Here is a 13,544-nt window from a genome sequence, read left to right on the forward strand (position 1 = left end):
CCCCAGGGTGCCTTGCTGTGCATGGGGCAGAGGATGTGTCCAGGACCCATCCGGGGCTGGAGAACCAACCAGGGCCTGGCCCAGAGGCCGAGCAGGGTGCTGTACACCCTCCAGCACTCAGTGCCTGCGCTGGCCATCAAGCTCACCAACCCACTGTGCCCAGGGCCATGAGGACATGTACCCTTCTGTGTGGCCTGCTTTTGAGAGGCCACAGGTGCACAGTGAAGCATCCACACATCAGGGGTTCCGAGCCACACCCCATGAGAGGGCACGTCACCATCTTACCAGAGGAGTGCTGGGATGTAGGGGTGCCAGCGAGACCTTAGACGTCTTCTGATCCCCCCAATTCTCCTGAGAGCTTGGGGGAGCAAACCTTGAGACTGGAGTTTTCTAAAGAACTGGGCATGAGCAGTACCCCAGACAGATGGGCCCAGGCTGAACCTTCAGATGTGAGGGAGGCACACAGCCTCTCTGGACACATCCCTGACCCTCCTCTGCACACACACACACACGGGCACCCACATGTGTACACACTCGCATGGAAACCCTACACACAGATGTGTGCACACAGGTATTCCCTTACACAGAGGTACCTACGCACATGCACACACAGGTACGCACATGCAGACGCACGTGGCATCCACTCTGCTTTATAGTCTTCAACAGGATGGTGACAGAGTGCACTCACCTATCCTTGCAAGGGTGGCCAAGAGCTGGCCACATACACAGAGGTCAGAGCATGTTAAATCACTCCCATGGGAGCACCCAGTCTCTGCACACATTTCCTCTGTGTGCCCATCTCTGCCCTCCAGGGGCTCTTCTTGCTCCTGGATTCAAAGCACTGAGTTTATTGCCCAGAAATCTCTGCCAATGCCTGAGCGGAGTGTTCGTTTAGCCTTCTCCCCTGCCGTCTTTTCACCGCTCAGAAGGACACACTGTGCCTGGGCTGTCATTCTCGGAGATAGAATGAAAGAGGTTTGAAACCTACAGGGTTAAGGTTGCAGGCTGTGTCTGGTGGAGGCAGAGGAAGCCCTGACGCCTGACTTTTCCAAAGGAATATGATGCTGCTCTGACGCTGCGGTCAGTAAAGAGGGGCCCCTCAGCGCGGATCACTCCGACCTGAGTTAAAATCCTGCCTCCACCATCCCTGCATACCTGCGCGATTTTATGACTGAGAAGATTCCCTGACATTTCAGAGCCGCGTTTACTCATCTGTGAAGTGGGGGCCTGCGGGCAGCCCTTGTAAGATACCAGATTCCCTGGCCCATCCCTCCCCAAAGCGCCGTTGCTAGGCGTTTTGGCCTCCGTATGCCTGAAACAGTGAGGTCCCCGGGCATCCCCGAGCGCGCCCGTGGCCATCTGTGCCACTGGCCAGGCCGGGCCAGGACCGCTGTGCGGGCGTGGAGGTTCCCGACCCTTCCCAAGGAGGTGCCGAGGGCGGAGCGCAGCGCACGCCCGAGCCGCCGCGGCCCCTCCAAGCCCGCCGCCCCCGCCCGCACAGCTGGCTTGGTTGCTAGGGTTGCCAGGGCTCCGGGCCTGGGAGGCGCCGCGTGCACGGCACCGGCTGCGCGGGAGGAGCCCCAGGCCCACAAGCGCAGGCGCTGCACCTCTCCCCGGGCGCTGCGAGCCAGCCGCTCGGCTCTGCGCGGCGGGATCTCTGGGCCGCACGGAGCGGGAGGCCGGGCGCCATGGCTAGGGCCCCGCAGCCCCGGCGCGGCCCCGTGGCGCCCGGGAACGCTCTGCGCGCCCTGCTGCGCTGCAACCTGCCCCCCGGCGCCCAGCGCGTGGTGGTCTCCGCCGTGCTGGCGCTCCTGGTCCTCATCAACGTCGTGCTGATCTTCTTGCTGGCCTTCCGCTGAGCGGCTGCACAGGGCGCCGCGGGGGATCGCGCCGGGGTGAGTGGCGCGGGCGACCGCACTCCAGCCGCTGCCACCCGCGGCCTCCGCAGCGGTCGCGGAGGGGAGGCCTTCCTTCCATCCCATGTGCTCACTACCAGGGCCTGGTCCGGGGGTGTCCCCGAGAGGGTGCCTGAGGGGCGTGGTGGCACGTGTGGGACAGGGTCCTTCTGTCCTCTGTGCCCTGTGGGGGGTGGGGACCGTGTGGGGGGGTGCAAAATGGCGCGTCTCTGCGTGTCACCAAGGGTGCAGATTCAGCTGGGGTGCGCCGATTGCTTGTCTGGAAACGGAGTGCATGTGACCGCTGGATGAGCCACACGCGCTTGCATATGTGTGGGTTGAGCCAGGTGTGTGGAAGATGCCTGGCTACCGCTGCGCATGTTACCTGCAGTTTTTCCCGTTTTAGGCCTTAAAATACGTAGTGTCAGTCAGTCTTCCCACAAGCAGAGCCCCTGCTGCCCCCCTTGCCCGCGGGCCCTCTGAACCCCCCACCCACCCCTGCTGCATAGCTGGTGGGTGTTCCCAGCCGCCCCCACTCTGTAAGTCTGGTAGGTGGGCAGGGTGGGGAGGGCAGTGGTGGTTACAGGGAGCTGCTGAAGCCTGGCAGCATTGCCCTTCGGCAGCCTGTCAGAGCCTCAGAGGCACAGGAGGGTATCCTGCTCCCGGTCCGGGGCTGTCTTAAATGTGCCCCTCCATTGGGACCCTCCCCGGCCACAGAACAGCCAGTTTCACAGCCACCCTGTGTCTCAGAGCCAGTCTCTGCTTCTCTGCTCCCTGCAGGCAGAGAGGCAGCGGCAGCCGGGACTCCTTGCCCCAGGGGCCTGCCTGCCTGGCTTGTGTATTGGCTTATGTGCAGCTAGGCCTACAAGCACCAAAAAGGGTCTCTGTTCAGAAAGGCACCCAGCCCAACACGATCGGAGGTGGAGCGTGACTCTGATATCACAGAGCCACATTTTGTCTCAGTGACAACATAAATCTCATTCCCCGTAACTCATTAGAGTACCTCCTGAGTCTGAGTCTATGCAGGACCTCTGCCACCAGGCTGACATCCTTACATTGGTGGGAGGCACAGGTGATCCGAGAGCTTGCTCAGGGCACGTGTCCCTGTGCCAGGCTCTGTCTGGCACAAGGGTGCGACAAAGGGAATTAACACCCCCTCCCCGCCTCCCCCAAGGTCTTCCAGGTGACCGGCAGGACAGGCGTGGGGGTCTTGTCACTCATGGTGCCTTGAAGCTGGTCTCTCTGTGAAGCCCTCCTCCTGCCCGACACCTGGAGACCTTCCCCGGCAGCTATGTGGAGGCCACCTCTGCAGGACCCAGCCCCACCTGCAAGGACAGGCAGCATAAAGGAAGGGGGCACCAGGCTTTTGCTCAGGGCTCATTAAGGGAACCTAGGGAAAGAAGGTGACACCTCACCTCGTTAATAGCAGGCAGGAACGTCTTAAGAAGGGAAGCGGTGGGAAAGTGAGCCGTGTTGAGTGTGTCTGGTCACTTTCCCACAGCCTGTGTCACAGACCCCAGGTCAGGACATGTCACCTACAGCTCACATTCTCACTGGCTTCCCCAGGCCGCCGTATCTGCTTCCTTCTTTCCCTGGGGCCTCGTCCTTCAGGGCCTCAGTGGGGTGAGCCAGCTCCACACCGTGGCAGGCAGGCTCCTCCCATATGGTCTCCTGTGTGCTCCTGTCTCATCTCATCTGAGTGACAGCAGCAGGTCACCATCCTGGAGGCCACCCACAGAAGGTCTTTGTGGCTGGGAGTGAGAGCAGTGACCTCCTGTGGAGACCTGCTGCTCCCAGGAATAACCCAGGGATCTGTGCCTGGGACCCACAGGGCCTCTGGAGGTCTGCAGCTCCCGGGTGGCTGCCACACTGTGAGAGTGCCTGTGCCGACAGGCTCATGGACCACTCTGAGGACAGCTTGCATCAGGATTGGAGCAAATTTTGCCCCCCAGGAAAGAGGGGGTCTGTCCTTCCCTGAACTTGCTTGCTCAGGATCCCTGGAGGAAAGCACCATCCCAAGCAGGCTTGGGAGCTCCAGTGCTCCAGAGGCCAGTCCCAGCCCTCACCCTGCCCATGCAGGCAGAGGCCTCTTAGCGGCTGGAACACAGGCCTGGCCCCACTCCTGGTTTCCATGTTGAGGTGAGGATTCACACAGTGCTCAGGGAGCACCCAGTGAAGTGAAGGGAGGGCTCACCTGGGGTAGCGGCAGCTCAGAGGAGGCATGGTCAGTGAAGAGGGCATATGTGTGACACTTTTGTCCTTGACTGCCTAGCCAGGTGCCAACACCTGGTCCCAGCAGGGAGGGGCATGGACCTCACCTCCCGCGAAGCTCTGGCCCACCCCTCCTCTCCTGCCCTAAGCCCCTGGAGCTGCTCACATTCAGGGAGCAGAAGCAGATCCCATGTTAGGAGAAAACACGAGCCAGCCAGAAGGAGCGCCACGTGTGCGGGCTTCCTGGGAGGGGCAGGGGAGCGTGGCTCCCGGTGTCACAGTCCACACCACTCTGGAGCAAGGCACCATGCCAGTTATTTGAGCAGAGGGAAGCATGTGAAGAATGGTCGGCTCGGTATAATGCGGTTGACTGGGTAACACTGCACAAGAGCAGTCCCGAAGTGCTTATCACAGCGGCAGCAGTGGCAAGGCGCTCCTACTTCTAGAACTTGGGAAATAAAGGGAATAGGTTGGAATAACTCAAACAGGATCCCAGGGCTTGGGATCTAGAGCTCTGAGAAGGGGCATTGCTCAGCTGGTGCTGGCATCTCTGGGGTGGGAGCAGGGGTGCCATGAGGCTGGTTTGGCAAATGTTGAACAAAACACACAGCAAACAAGCTGCAGCCACTGCAATGGCAGGGCACTGTCGCCCTGGATGAAGGGGCATTGTGGTTGGTGGCTGACCTCACAGGCAATGCTCATTCACAAGAAGCCCACAGGAGGGCACCAGCCCCGTTTCTCCTGCAGCCTTGCAGCCCCCAGCCCCTCTCTCCAGCAGCTTTGCAGCCCCCAGGAATGCTAGGTTGGGAAAGCCTAACAGGGAGCAGTTGGCAGTCCCAGTGACAGGATCAGATTCTGTGGTCAGTGCATCTCTGGCTCCGTCACTGAGCCTTCATAATCTAGACATCCCCAGAACACAGCCCCTGTCCCAGGAAAGCCCCGCTCCTGCCAGAGGCAGGCTTGTCGGCTCCTCTGTGAAGCAGTCAGGATCCCCTCTTCCCAGGGTTGCTGAGAGGTGGGGACAGAGGGCAGGCAGGCCCAGGCAGCCTCCCCCACCAACCTGCCTACCTATGGCTCTCTCCACAGCTCATCAGCGATGGCAGTGTGGTCTGCGCTGAAGCACTCTGGGACCATGTCACCATGGACGACCAGGAGCTGGGCTTCAAAGCTGGGGATGTCATCGAAGTGATGGATGCCACCAACAGAGAGTGGTGGTGGGGCCGGGTCGCCGACGGCGAGGGCTGGTTTCCAGCCAGCTTCGTTCGGGTATGGTTCCAGCCTGGGCTTCTCCCCCATTGGGCCCATGAAGAGCTACCTGGTTCTGCAGAGCAATCCAAGCCCAGAACAGCTCTGGTATCCGAGGTGCTGGCTGTGGTTCTTGGTGTAGAGTGCTGGGTGGTAGTGTTGGGGCGCAATGTCACAGCCTTCCTCCTCCTGGAGAGTCACTACTTCTGCTCCCAACCCTTTTCTGGCCAGCCCTCAGGGGCCAGAGAGGAGAGCAGTTCAGAAAGGAGTGTGTGCAGACACTAGGCTGCCCTCTGCCATACCCCTGCAGCTCCAGGCGCTAGACATTTCCCAAGCCCTGAAGAGCACAGATAAGGGACTGCTCATCTCACACACAGCCTCTGGAGTGGGAACCATGACTTACACCTGAGGAAGTTGAAGCACGGAAAAGTTATTAGCCCTGGAGATCACAGAGAGGGGTCCTGGATTCCATATAAGGGGGTCTCTGGTCTTCAAGGAAGGAATCCAGGTGTAGTCTCCAAAAGGCCTGGCTGAGGGCTTCCAAGCTGAGGGCCGTCCACCAGGAGGTCTCAGGTCCTGGTGTTCAGATGCTCCTCCTGTCCCAGGCCCCCTAGGAAACTGTACACTCCGCACCCTAAGCCTTTCCCCAAGTTATAAGTTAAGACAGCCAGTGGAGTGCGTCATCCATCCCCCTGCTTCAGCCCACGGGAGGCTGGCAGGAGCAGGCACTGGTTCGGGAACTGCAGCGAGGGCTGCAGGCTCTGTGCCCTCAAGAGGGTCTAGGAAGGAGGCCAGGGTCGTGTTCGGATCACACTGACAGCGGCTACGGGCGTCCAAGCCTCCATCCCTCGGTCCAGGACTTGCGGGGGTGGCGCGGTGGGGGGAGGTGGCCGGCCAGCTCTCCGCCTCGCGTCCGGTGCACCTTGCGGGGCCTCCAAGACCCGCTTCCCGCCGCTATGGCACAGAGCGCTGAGCGCTGCTCCGAGGGATGCGGGGCACTGACTCGCCGCGCATGGCCTGCAGCTGCGGGTGAACCAGGACGAGCCCGCGGACGACGAGGCTCCTCGGGCCGGGGACCGCGGGGCGGAGGACGGCGGGGCGGAGGCGCAGAGCAGCAAGGACCAGATGCGGACCAACGTCATCAACGAGATCCTCAGCACCGAGCGGGACTACATCAAGCACCTGCGCGACATCTGCGAGGTGAGGCCCGGCCGGGGGTAGGGGGCGCAGGGGACCGGGTCGGGGGAGGCCTGACCGTGTCCGCCCGCAGGGCTACGTCCGGCAGTGCCGCAAGCGCGCAGACATGTTCAGCGAGGAGCAGCTGCGCACCATCTTCGGGAACATCGAGGACATCTATCGCTGCCAGAAGGCCTTCGTGAAGGCCCTGGAGCAGAGGTTCAACCGCGAGCGCCCGCACCTGAGCGAGCTGGGCGCCTGCTTCCTGGAGCATGTGAGCGCCCGCCCCCAGCGCAGCCCCCGCCCCGCACATCCCGCCCCCACTCCCCGCCGCTCCCCTGGCGCCGCGCTCACAGAGACGCAAGCACGGACAGCGGGTGGCTGCCCCCAAAACCTTCCACACGCGTGGGCCCCAGCTCTAGGCCTCTATCTGCCCGGCCACCCGCACCCTTTGGGACAGTTTTAGGAGGGTCTCTGCTTCTGGGTGGGGAAACCAAGTGGGGAACGCTTTTGGGAGCAGAGGGCTGGGGCGTCCCCCGGCGACGGACTTGCTTTGACAGAGAGGAGGGTAGAGGCCTGCTGAGCGCCCCAGGGGCTGTTCAGAGTGGGTTCTGGGGTTTCTCACGCAGGGAGAATTTTCAGCTTGCTTACACGGCAGATGCCAGCTGGCGTTTACCAAGGTTCACTGGGCCGCTCTAAGTGGACACCTCCCAACCTCACGGGGTAAAGAAGGGTCTTGCTTTGGCCCTCTTGGGCAGTCAAGCAAGGGTGAGCGGAGGACGCCTATCCCACCCACCCCTCCACCACCGCTGCTGCTTTTGGCTTTGTTAGCCGGTCCTTGTTGTCATGGATTCTACCCAGAAAGCCAACGTGCAGCCAGGGCACCTGCTCATATTCTCACCATTCCCACCCCGGGTGTGACTTCACGTAGCTTGTGGCACAGGGAAATAGGTACACAGAGCCTGGGTCCCCCCTGACTCCCAGCCCAGCTCCTGAAGGAAAGAAATGCAGAGGCTCTTGCCCTTCCCAGACACGCAGCTGGATTGCCTGGGGGAGCAGCAGAGAGGCCCTGCTGACCTCCAGCTGTGCCCCTCAGCAAGCCGACTTCCAGATCTACTCCGAGTACTGCAATAACCACCCCAACGCCTGCGTGGAGCTCTCCCGGCTCACCAAGCTCAGCAAGTACGTGTACTTCTTCGAGGCCTGCCGGCTGCTGCAGAAGATGATTGACATCTCCCTGGATGGCTTCCTGCTGACCCCGGTGCAGAAGATCTGCAAGTACCCTCTGCAGCTGGCCGAGCTGCTCAAATACACGCACCCCCAGCACAGGTAGGAGGGCACTGAGGCAGGGAGGCAGCCCACGCGTCTGCATGCCTCCAGTCAACCAGTTTAAACATCAGCAGTATGCTGGGCATTGCTGCAGGTCCCAGGGCAACACATAGAAAACTAGCCCTGCTCTGATGAGCTCTCCTTGCAAGCGGGGGAGGAGGATGCCACCCAGATATTAAGCTCCGCTCTCTGCCTGCCATTATGGAGAAGAGAGGGGCTATGCATCTGACAGTGAGGATGTGGTCAGAGGAAAGCGGCTCCACACATGGGGGCTGCAGGGATCCTCATCCTTTCTCTGTCTCCAGCCTGCAGCAGCCTTCCATCTCTGTTCTGCCCCAGGGACTTCAAGGACGTTGAAGCTGCCTTGCATGCCATGAAGAACGTGGCCCAGCTCATCAATGAGCGGAAGCGAAGACTTGAAAACATTGACAAGATTGCTCAGTGGCAGAGCTCCATTGAGGACTGGGAGGTGAGGGCCCAGGGCCAGAAAACTCCATGGGGTCTTGGCCCCTTGCTTTAAAATCATGCTTGCCTCTGAAAAAAATCTAGAAGGGAGCTGAAGCAAGGAGCTGCGTTCCTGGGAGCTAGCAACAAATGCTCATGGTGGGAAAGCCCGTCCCCACGTGGGCAGCAGTGCTGCCTTCCCTCACAGGCTTCGGCACCTGGTGGCCTCTTTTCTATGTGAGACTCCTCCCACAAGCAGCCAGCCAGTCCAGGGGAAGCCCTAAACAGGGGAAGTGTGTTCCTCAGAAGTGTTCTGTCCCTCTGCCTTCAGGGGACAGGCCAGATCCCTGTTGTAGTTCATTTCTGGGACTCCTAACAGAAGGCTGCAGGCCTGACACAGCATGACCAAAAATGCATCGCCACCCATCCGAGCCTCCCGGTTCTGTCTGTCTCACTTGTGCATGCCCCTTGAATCTGCCAATCTTGTCTTAGAACTGATGACACTGTTCCTGTCCCCTCCACCCCCACCCCCACTTGCATCTGCCAATCTGCCACCTCCTGATCCACTCCCAAGGGCTCCCTACCCACATGGGTGCTGCCACCACCATGCGCTCCACCAGCTATCAGGGAGAGAAATGACCTGGAGCTCAATCAGTATCGGTCACAGAACATTATGAAAACACATGTTCCAGGACCCACCCTGGACACTGAGTCAGAAGCCCTGGGGTGGGGCTGAGCAATATGGGCAGTCATTTTCGAGGCCCAGCCCTGGCTCAGGGCCCTCCAGATTTACTCACCCAAAATAGCCCACTGCCAACTGTCCCCGGCCAGGGTTTGCAGTTTCAAAAAGGAACCAGACCAGGGCAGGGCTTAGTCTAAAAGTGTGAAGCCCAAGGGCAGATGATGGAGCTTCAGGTACTCAATGCATTTAGCTGGGAAGAGGGCCTCCTTAGAGCTCTCAAAGGTTGGCCTCGGATGTGAATCCCAGCAGACCTAATTCTTCTCTAGAGCAGCACCGTCTGATCAAACTAGCATGTGAGCCACATAGGGAATCGTGTAAGATGTAGTAGCCGTCTTTAAAAAGGGAAAAAAAAGAAACAAGTGAATTTAATTTTAATGTTTCATTGAACTCCAAAATAGCATTTCGACTTGTAACCAACTAAAATATCATTAATGAAATATTTTACATTATTTCGTACGAAGTCCTCAAAAATCAATATGTATCCTACACTGACATTACATCTAATATGGATTAGCCACACTTCCAGGGCTCAAGAGCCACCAGAGGCTGCTGGCAATGGGCCTATTTTGCAAGGATAGCCAACTCTTCCTCCCCCTCCCACTGTGGCCTGGCCAGGTGGGTGCTGCAGGCAAGGCCAGGGGGAGGTCCCCTACCCATGATGGGGGCGGGAACTGGAGCCCAAGGTGGGGTACGCTAGGCTCATGGTTCTCCTTGGGGTCTTCCCAGGGGGAAGATCTGTTGGTCAGGAGCTCAGAACTCATCTACTCGGGGGAGCTGATTCGAGTTACACAGCCTCAAGCCAGGAGCCAGCAGAGAATGTTCTTTCTCTTTGACCACCAGCTCATCTACTGTAAGAAGGTACCACAGCTGCTCTGCCCTGCTGGCCCAAGTTGGGCAAGTGGAGGGAGGGGAGCTGAGGGCTGGGAGCAGCTGGCAGAAGACAGGTGCCAGCCAGACCAGACGCGGGGAGCCTCGCTAGACCCTTGGGCCTGGGATGGGGTGGCTCTCTGCAGGTGAGCCTGGTGACCCAGGAACAGTGGGCGGCTTTCACAGGCTGACGAGGCCAGGTGCTGTTGGGAGCACAGTCTTTCCTGACCTGACGGCTGCTTGCTCCTCAAGCTACCTCTTCCCTCCCTGCAGACCTCCACATCCCCTCTCTCCAACCCGAGTCCCCTGCTGTAGCCACCTCCCAGCTTCCTCTGCGCTGGCAGCTTCTGCTTCTCTTTCAAAACATGGCCCAGTGGCCTTGCGTCCATGAAGCCCTCCTCGTCCATGGGTGCTCTTCTGTGTGGTGTGGGCTACTGTCTTAGTCTCCCCACCTCAAAGACAGGGCCAACCCCGGGCTAGTCAGCAGCTGTGCATTAAAGGAGCAAGGCCTCTCCACTCATGGCTCGGCAGAGCTGTGGGCCGCAGCAGGCCTGCTCTGCCCTCAGGATCTCCCTGTCTGCTGGGGAGGTGGAGGCACCACCAGCAGCCCCTCCTGTGGCTGGGGAGAGGAGGTGGGAGCGGCCAGGAAATAGTCAGGGGAGCAGTTCAGCAGCCAGGGCTGAGGACACCATCCGGCAGGACCTGCTCCGCCGGGATGTGCTGTACTACAAGGGCCGGCTGGACATGGACGGGCTGGAGGTGGTGGACCTGGAGGACGGGAAGGACAGAGACCTCCATGTGAGCATCAAGAACGCCTTCCGGCTGCACTGTGGCACCACAGGGGACAGCCACCTGCTGTGCACCAGGAAGCCCGAGCAGAAGCAGCGCTGGCTCAAGGCCTTTGCCAGGGAGCGGGAGCAGGTGCGGCTGGACCAGGAGACAGGTGCGAGACCCTGCTGGGCCTTGCCCCGGCCCCCAGGGCCCACGTGGCACTCCCGCCAGCCTGGCTGCCTGGCACTCAGGACAGCACCACTCAGCCCTCTCAGGCGGCCAGGGGTAGCGAGGCTCCAGGTACCTCCAGGTCCCAGTTGTGAGCATAAGGCCTTGCCTTCATCACCTCAATGGCAGGGTTACCTGACTATCCCATGATACGGTTCCTCAGAGTTCAACCCCAAGGCATGGGTCTGCTGACTTTTGGGGAGTTGCTTCACTACACCTGCTCACATGTGCACACACTCCATAGGATGGGGCCCTCTGCTGAGTACTCTGGGTTGCCGGGACCCGGGGGGGAGTCCCTTTTCTAGCCAGCAAAAGCCCTGGGAGAACATACAGACTGGGATGTGGTTCTGGCTTCAGACGTCTCCCCCGTGTATCTTCCCTCCTGTCCACGGGCCCCCACTTTACCCACTGCAGTGACCAGGTCAGCACTTGTCTGGGAAGAAGCCTCTAGTGCAGTGGAAAAGACACTAGACACTGAGTCAAGGTGAGAGATGGGCAGGCAGAGGAAGCACTCGGGGATCTTTGTTTTCTGCCAGAAGCCCCAGGACAAGGTACCAGAGTATGCCCTCTGCCCTGGTTGGCCAAGGCAGGCTGACTCTGCAGAATGGGGAACAGTCCCTGCTGTGGCCAGCACTTAGTCCCCAGGACATGATGAGACCCCGGGTACCAGGAAGGTGCAGGTGTGCAGACAACTGCACCTGGGGCCATAAGTGTGGTGGAAGGAGGAATGGGGCAGGAGCCTCACCTGTGCCCCTCCCTCAGGCTTCTCCATCACGGAACTGCAGAGGAAGCAGGCCATGCTGAACGCCAGCAAGCAGCAGGTCACAGGGAAGCCCAAAGGTAGGTGGACAGCAGCCCCACCTCCTTGGTCTGGCCCTTGCCTGCTCACATTCCCCTCTCTGACCCGCAAAGCCGAGCCAGCTAGCCACTGGGCCTGAGGGGGGCCCACTGCCCTTTGCAGCCGTTTGTTCCTGAAGGTTGGTGATAAGGGGCCACTGGTGAAGCTTGGGTCAGTATATGGTTGACATTCTTAACTCTCAACATCTCGGCTCCCTAGATGAGGGCCATCAGTGACAATGCTTGTTTTCCCAGGACCCCTTCCTGACAGGCATCCAGGGTGGGGTGGGGATGGAGCTGCTCTCCCCATTTCTACAGAGAGCCATGCTCCTGAAACATCACATGCCCTTGCACAGGCCACGCCCTCTTCAGGGTGCTGCAGGCCAGGCCAGGCCCAGGCCAGAAGCTCCAGGCAGGCTGGGCTTGTGGATGTGGTCAGCTCTCCAGGAGCAAATCCCATGTGGCAAAACTGCCTCCTATGGCGGCTCTGAGGCAAAGCCCTGGGACGGGCCCCATTCTCCCCTCAACAGCTAGGGTGGCACTCTGCCCTGAGCATCCATGACCCCCTGCTGTCGCTCTCTGTTCAGCCGTTGGCCGGCCCTGCTACCTGACACGCCAGAAGCACCCAGCTCTGCCCAGCAGCCGGCCCCAGCAGCAGGTCCTGGTGCTGGCGGAGCCCAGGCGGAAGCCATCCACCTTCTGGCACAGCATCAGCCGGCTGGCACCCTTCCGCAAGTGAACTGGTGCCTGCCTGACGGGACCTGCTGGGCCTTCCTGCCAGAGGCCCCCCGTTTTTCTTCCCCCAGGCCCACTCCGCCGGGCCTTCCTCTGCCTGGAGGTGAGCAGGGCCGGGCTGGGGAGTTGCTTGTGCCACCAGGACGTGCCAAGTCTGTACTCCTGTTGTTCTCCCCTGCTCCTGTTGCTGTGAAGAGAACAGCAAGGGGACAGACCCTGCACGCCAATGCCCCCTTGCAGCTAGGGCCCCATCCGCCCTGTGGACCTGTGTAGGGCGTCAGTGCTGGAACAAGAAACTGCAGCTCAGCCCAGGCCTGGCTGAAAAGGCACTGCCTGCCCAGGACCCTCTTTTCTGGAAACCTAGTCCTCCCTCTTCTCATCTCCTCTGGGCAGGACTCTCTGCCCCTTTGCGGCCTGCAATGCCAGGCCACCATGTGCCCCTCTGCCCTCTAGTTCTCCTTCCAAGTCCCTGGCCTGGCCAGTGGTGCCAGGCAGCTTGCCACTTGGGAAAGCAGGAACCAGGAATTCCATACCCTTGTGCCCAGAGCCCACCCTTCGCCTCCCAGCCCCTCTAGACACCTGGCTGCCAGAGACCCTCTTCACTTGTGTGTGTGTAGTGGACAGGACAGGACAACGTAGTCCGCTGCGCACTCCCCGTCGGGCTGTGTGGCCAGTCTGCCTGCGGCTTTGCGGGTGGCTCCAGAAACACCTCATTCCTGGTTTCGTTTGGATTTTGTCATCTTGTTTTTCTACCAATGGAGAAAAAGAACTGATTCTTGTTAGTGACACAGAAGATTGCCTTACCCCCGCGAGCGTGAGAAGCCATAAGGACTGAATTCTGTGGCTCAGCATGCAGGACTGACCCACAGCCCAGGCTGCAAGTGTGTGGAGAGGGCACCTCGTCCTGCCAAGTGGCGCCAGGAGCGGAGCCAGGGATTCAGCAGCAGCCCGCAGGATTCAGCAGCATGGACAGTCACTCTTGCACTGTTCCTTCTCCAAGCCAGAAACCACATTTAATTTCATAAAGAAATTTATGAAAAGTAACCTGGCTGCTAGCCAGTTTT

The 13,544-nt window shown here is 60.0% G+C and overlaps 1 protein-coding gene across 3 annotated transcripts in view; it reads left to right on the forward strand.

The window, feature by feature from the left end:
* Positions 1-13,524, forward strand: part of ARHGEF4 (Rho guanine nucleotide exchange factor 4) — a 207,971-nt gene extending 194,447 nt beyond the window's left edge. For all 3 annotated transcript variants that reach the window (XM_032263938.1, XM_032263939.1, XM_032263940.1), the window contains 9 exons: positions 5,193-5,372; positions 6,375-6,551; positions 6,622-6,801; positions 7,624-7,856; positions 8,196-8,325; positions 9,769-9,900; positions 10,609-10,852; positions 11,671-11,748; positions 12,333-13,524. In XM_032263938.1, coding sequence (XP_032119829.1) covers positions 5,193-5,372; positions 6,375-6,551; positions 6,622-6,801; positions 7,624-7,856; positions 8,196-8,325; positions 9,769-9,900; positions 10,609-10,852; positions 11,671-11,748; positions 12,333-12,484 — 1,506 coding nt within the window. In that variant the 3' untranslated portion in view covers positions 12,485-13,524. The remainder of the gene's footprint in view (positions 1-5,192; positions 5,373-6,374; positions 6,552-6,621; positions 6,802-7,623; positions 7,857-8,195; positions 8,326-9,768; positions 9,901-10,608; positions 10,853-11,670; positions 11,749-12,332) is intronic.
* The last annotated feature ends 20 nt before the right edge of the window (positions 13,525-13,544 follow it).

Source organism: Sapajus apella, unplaced genomic scaffold, assembly GCF_009761245.1.
Source record: "Sapajus apella isolate SASKATOON/1434 unplaced genomic scaffold, GSC_monkey_1.0 scaffold140, whole genome shotgun sequence".
Taxonomy (NCBI): Eukaryota; Metazoa; Chordata; class Mammalia; order Primates; family Cebidae; genus Sapajus; species Sapajus apella.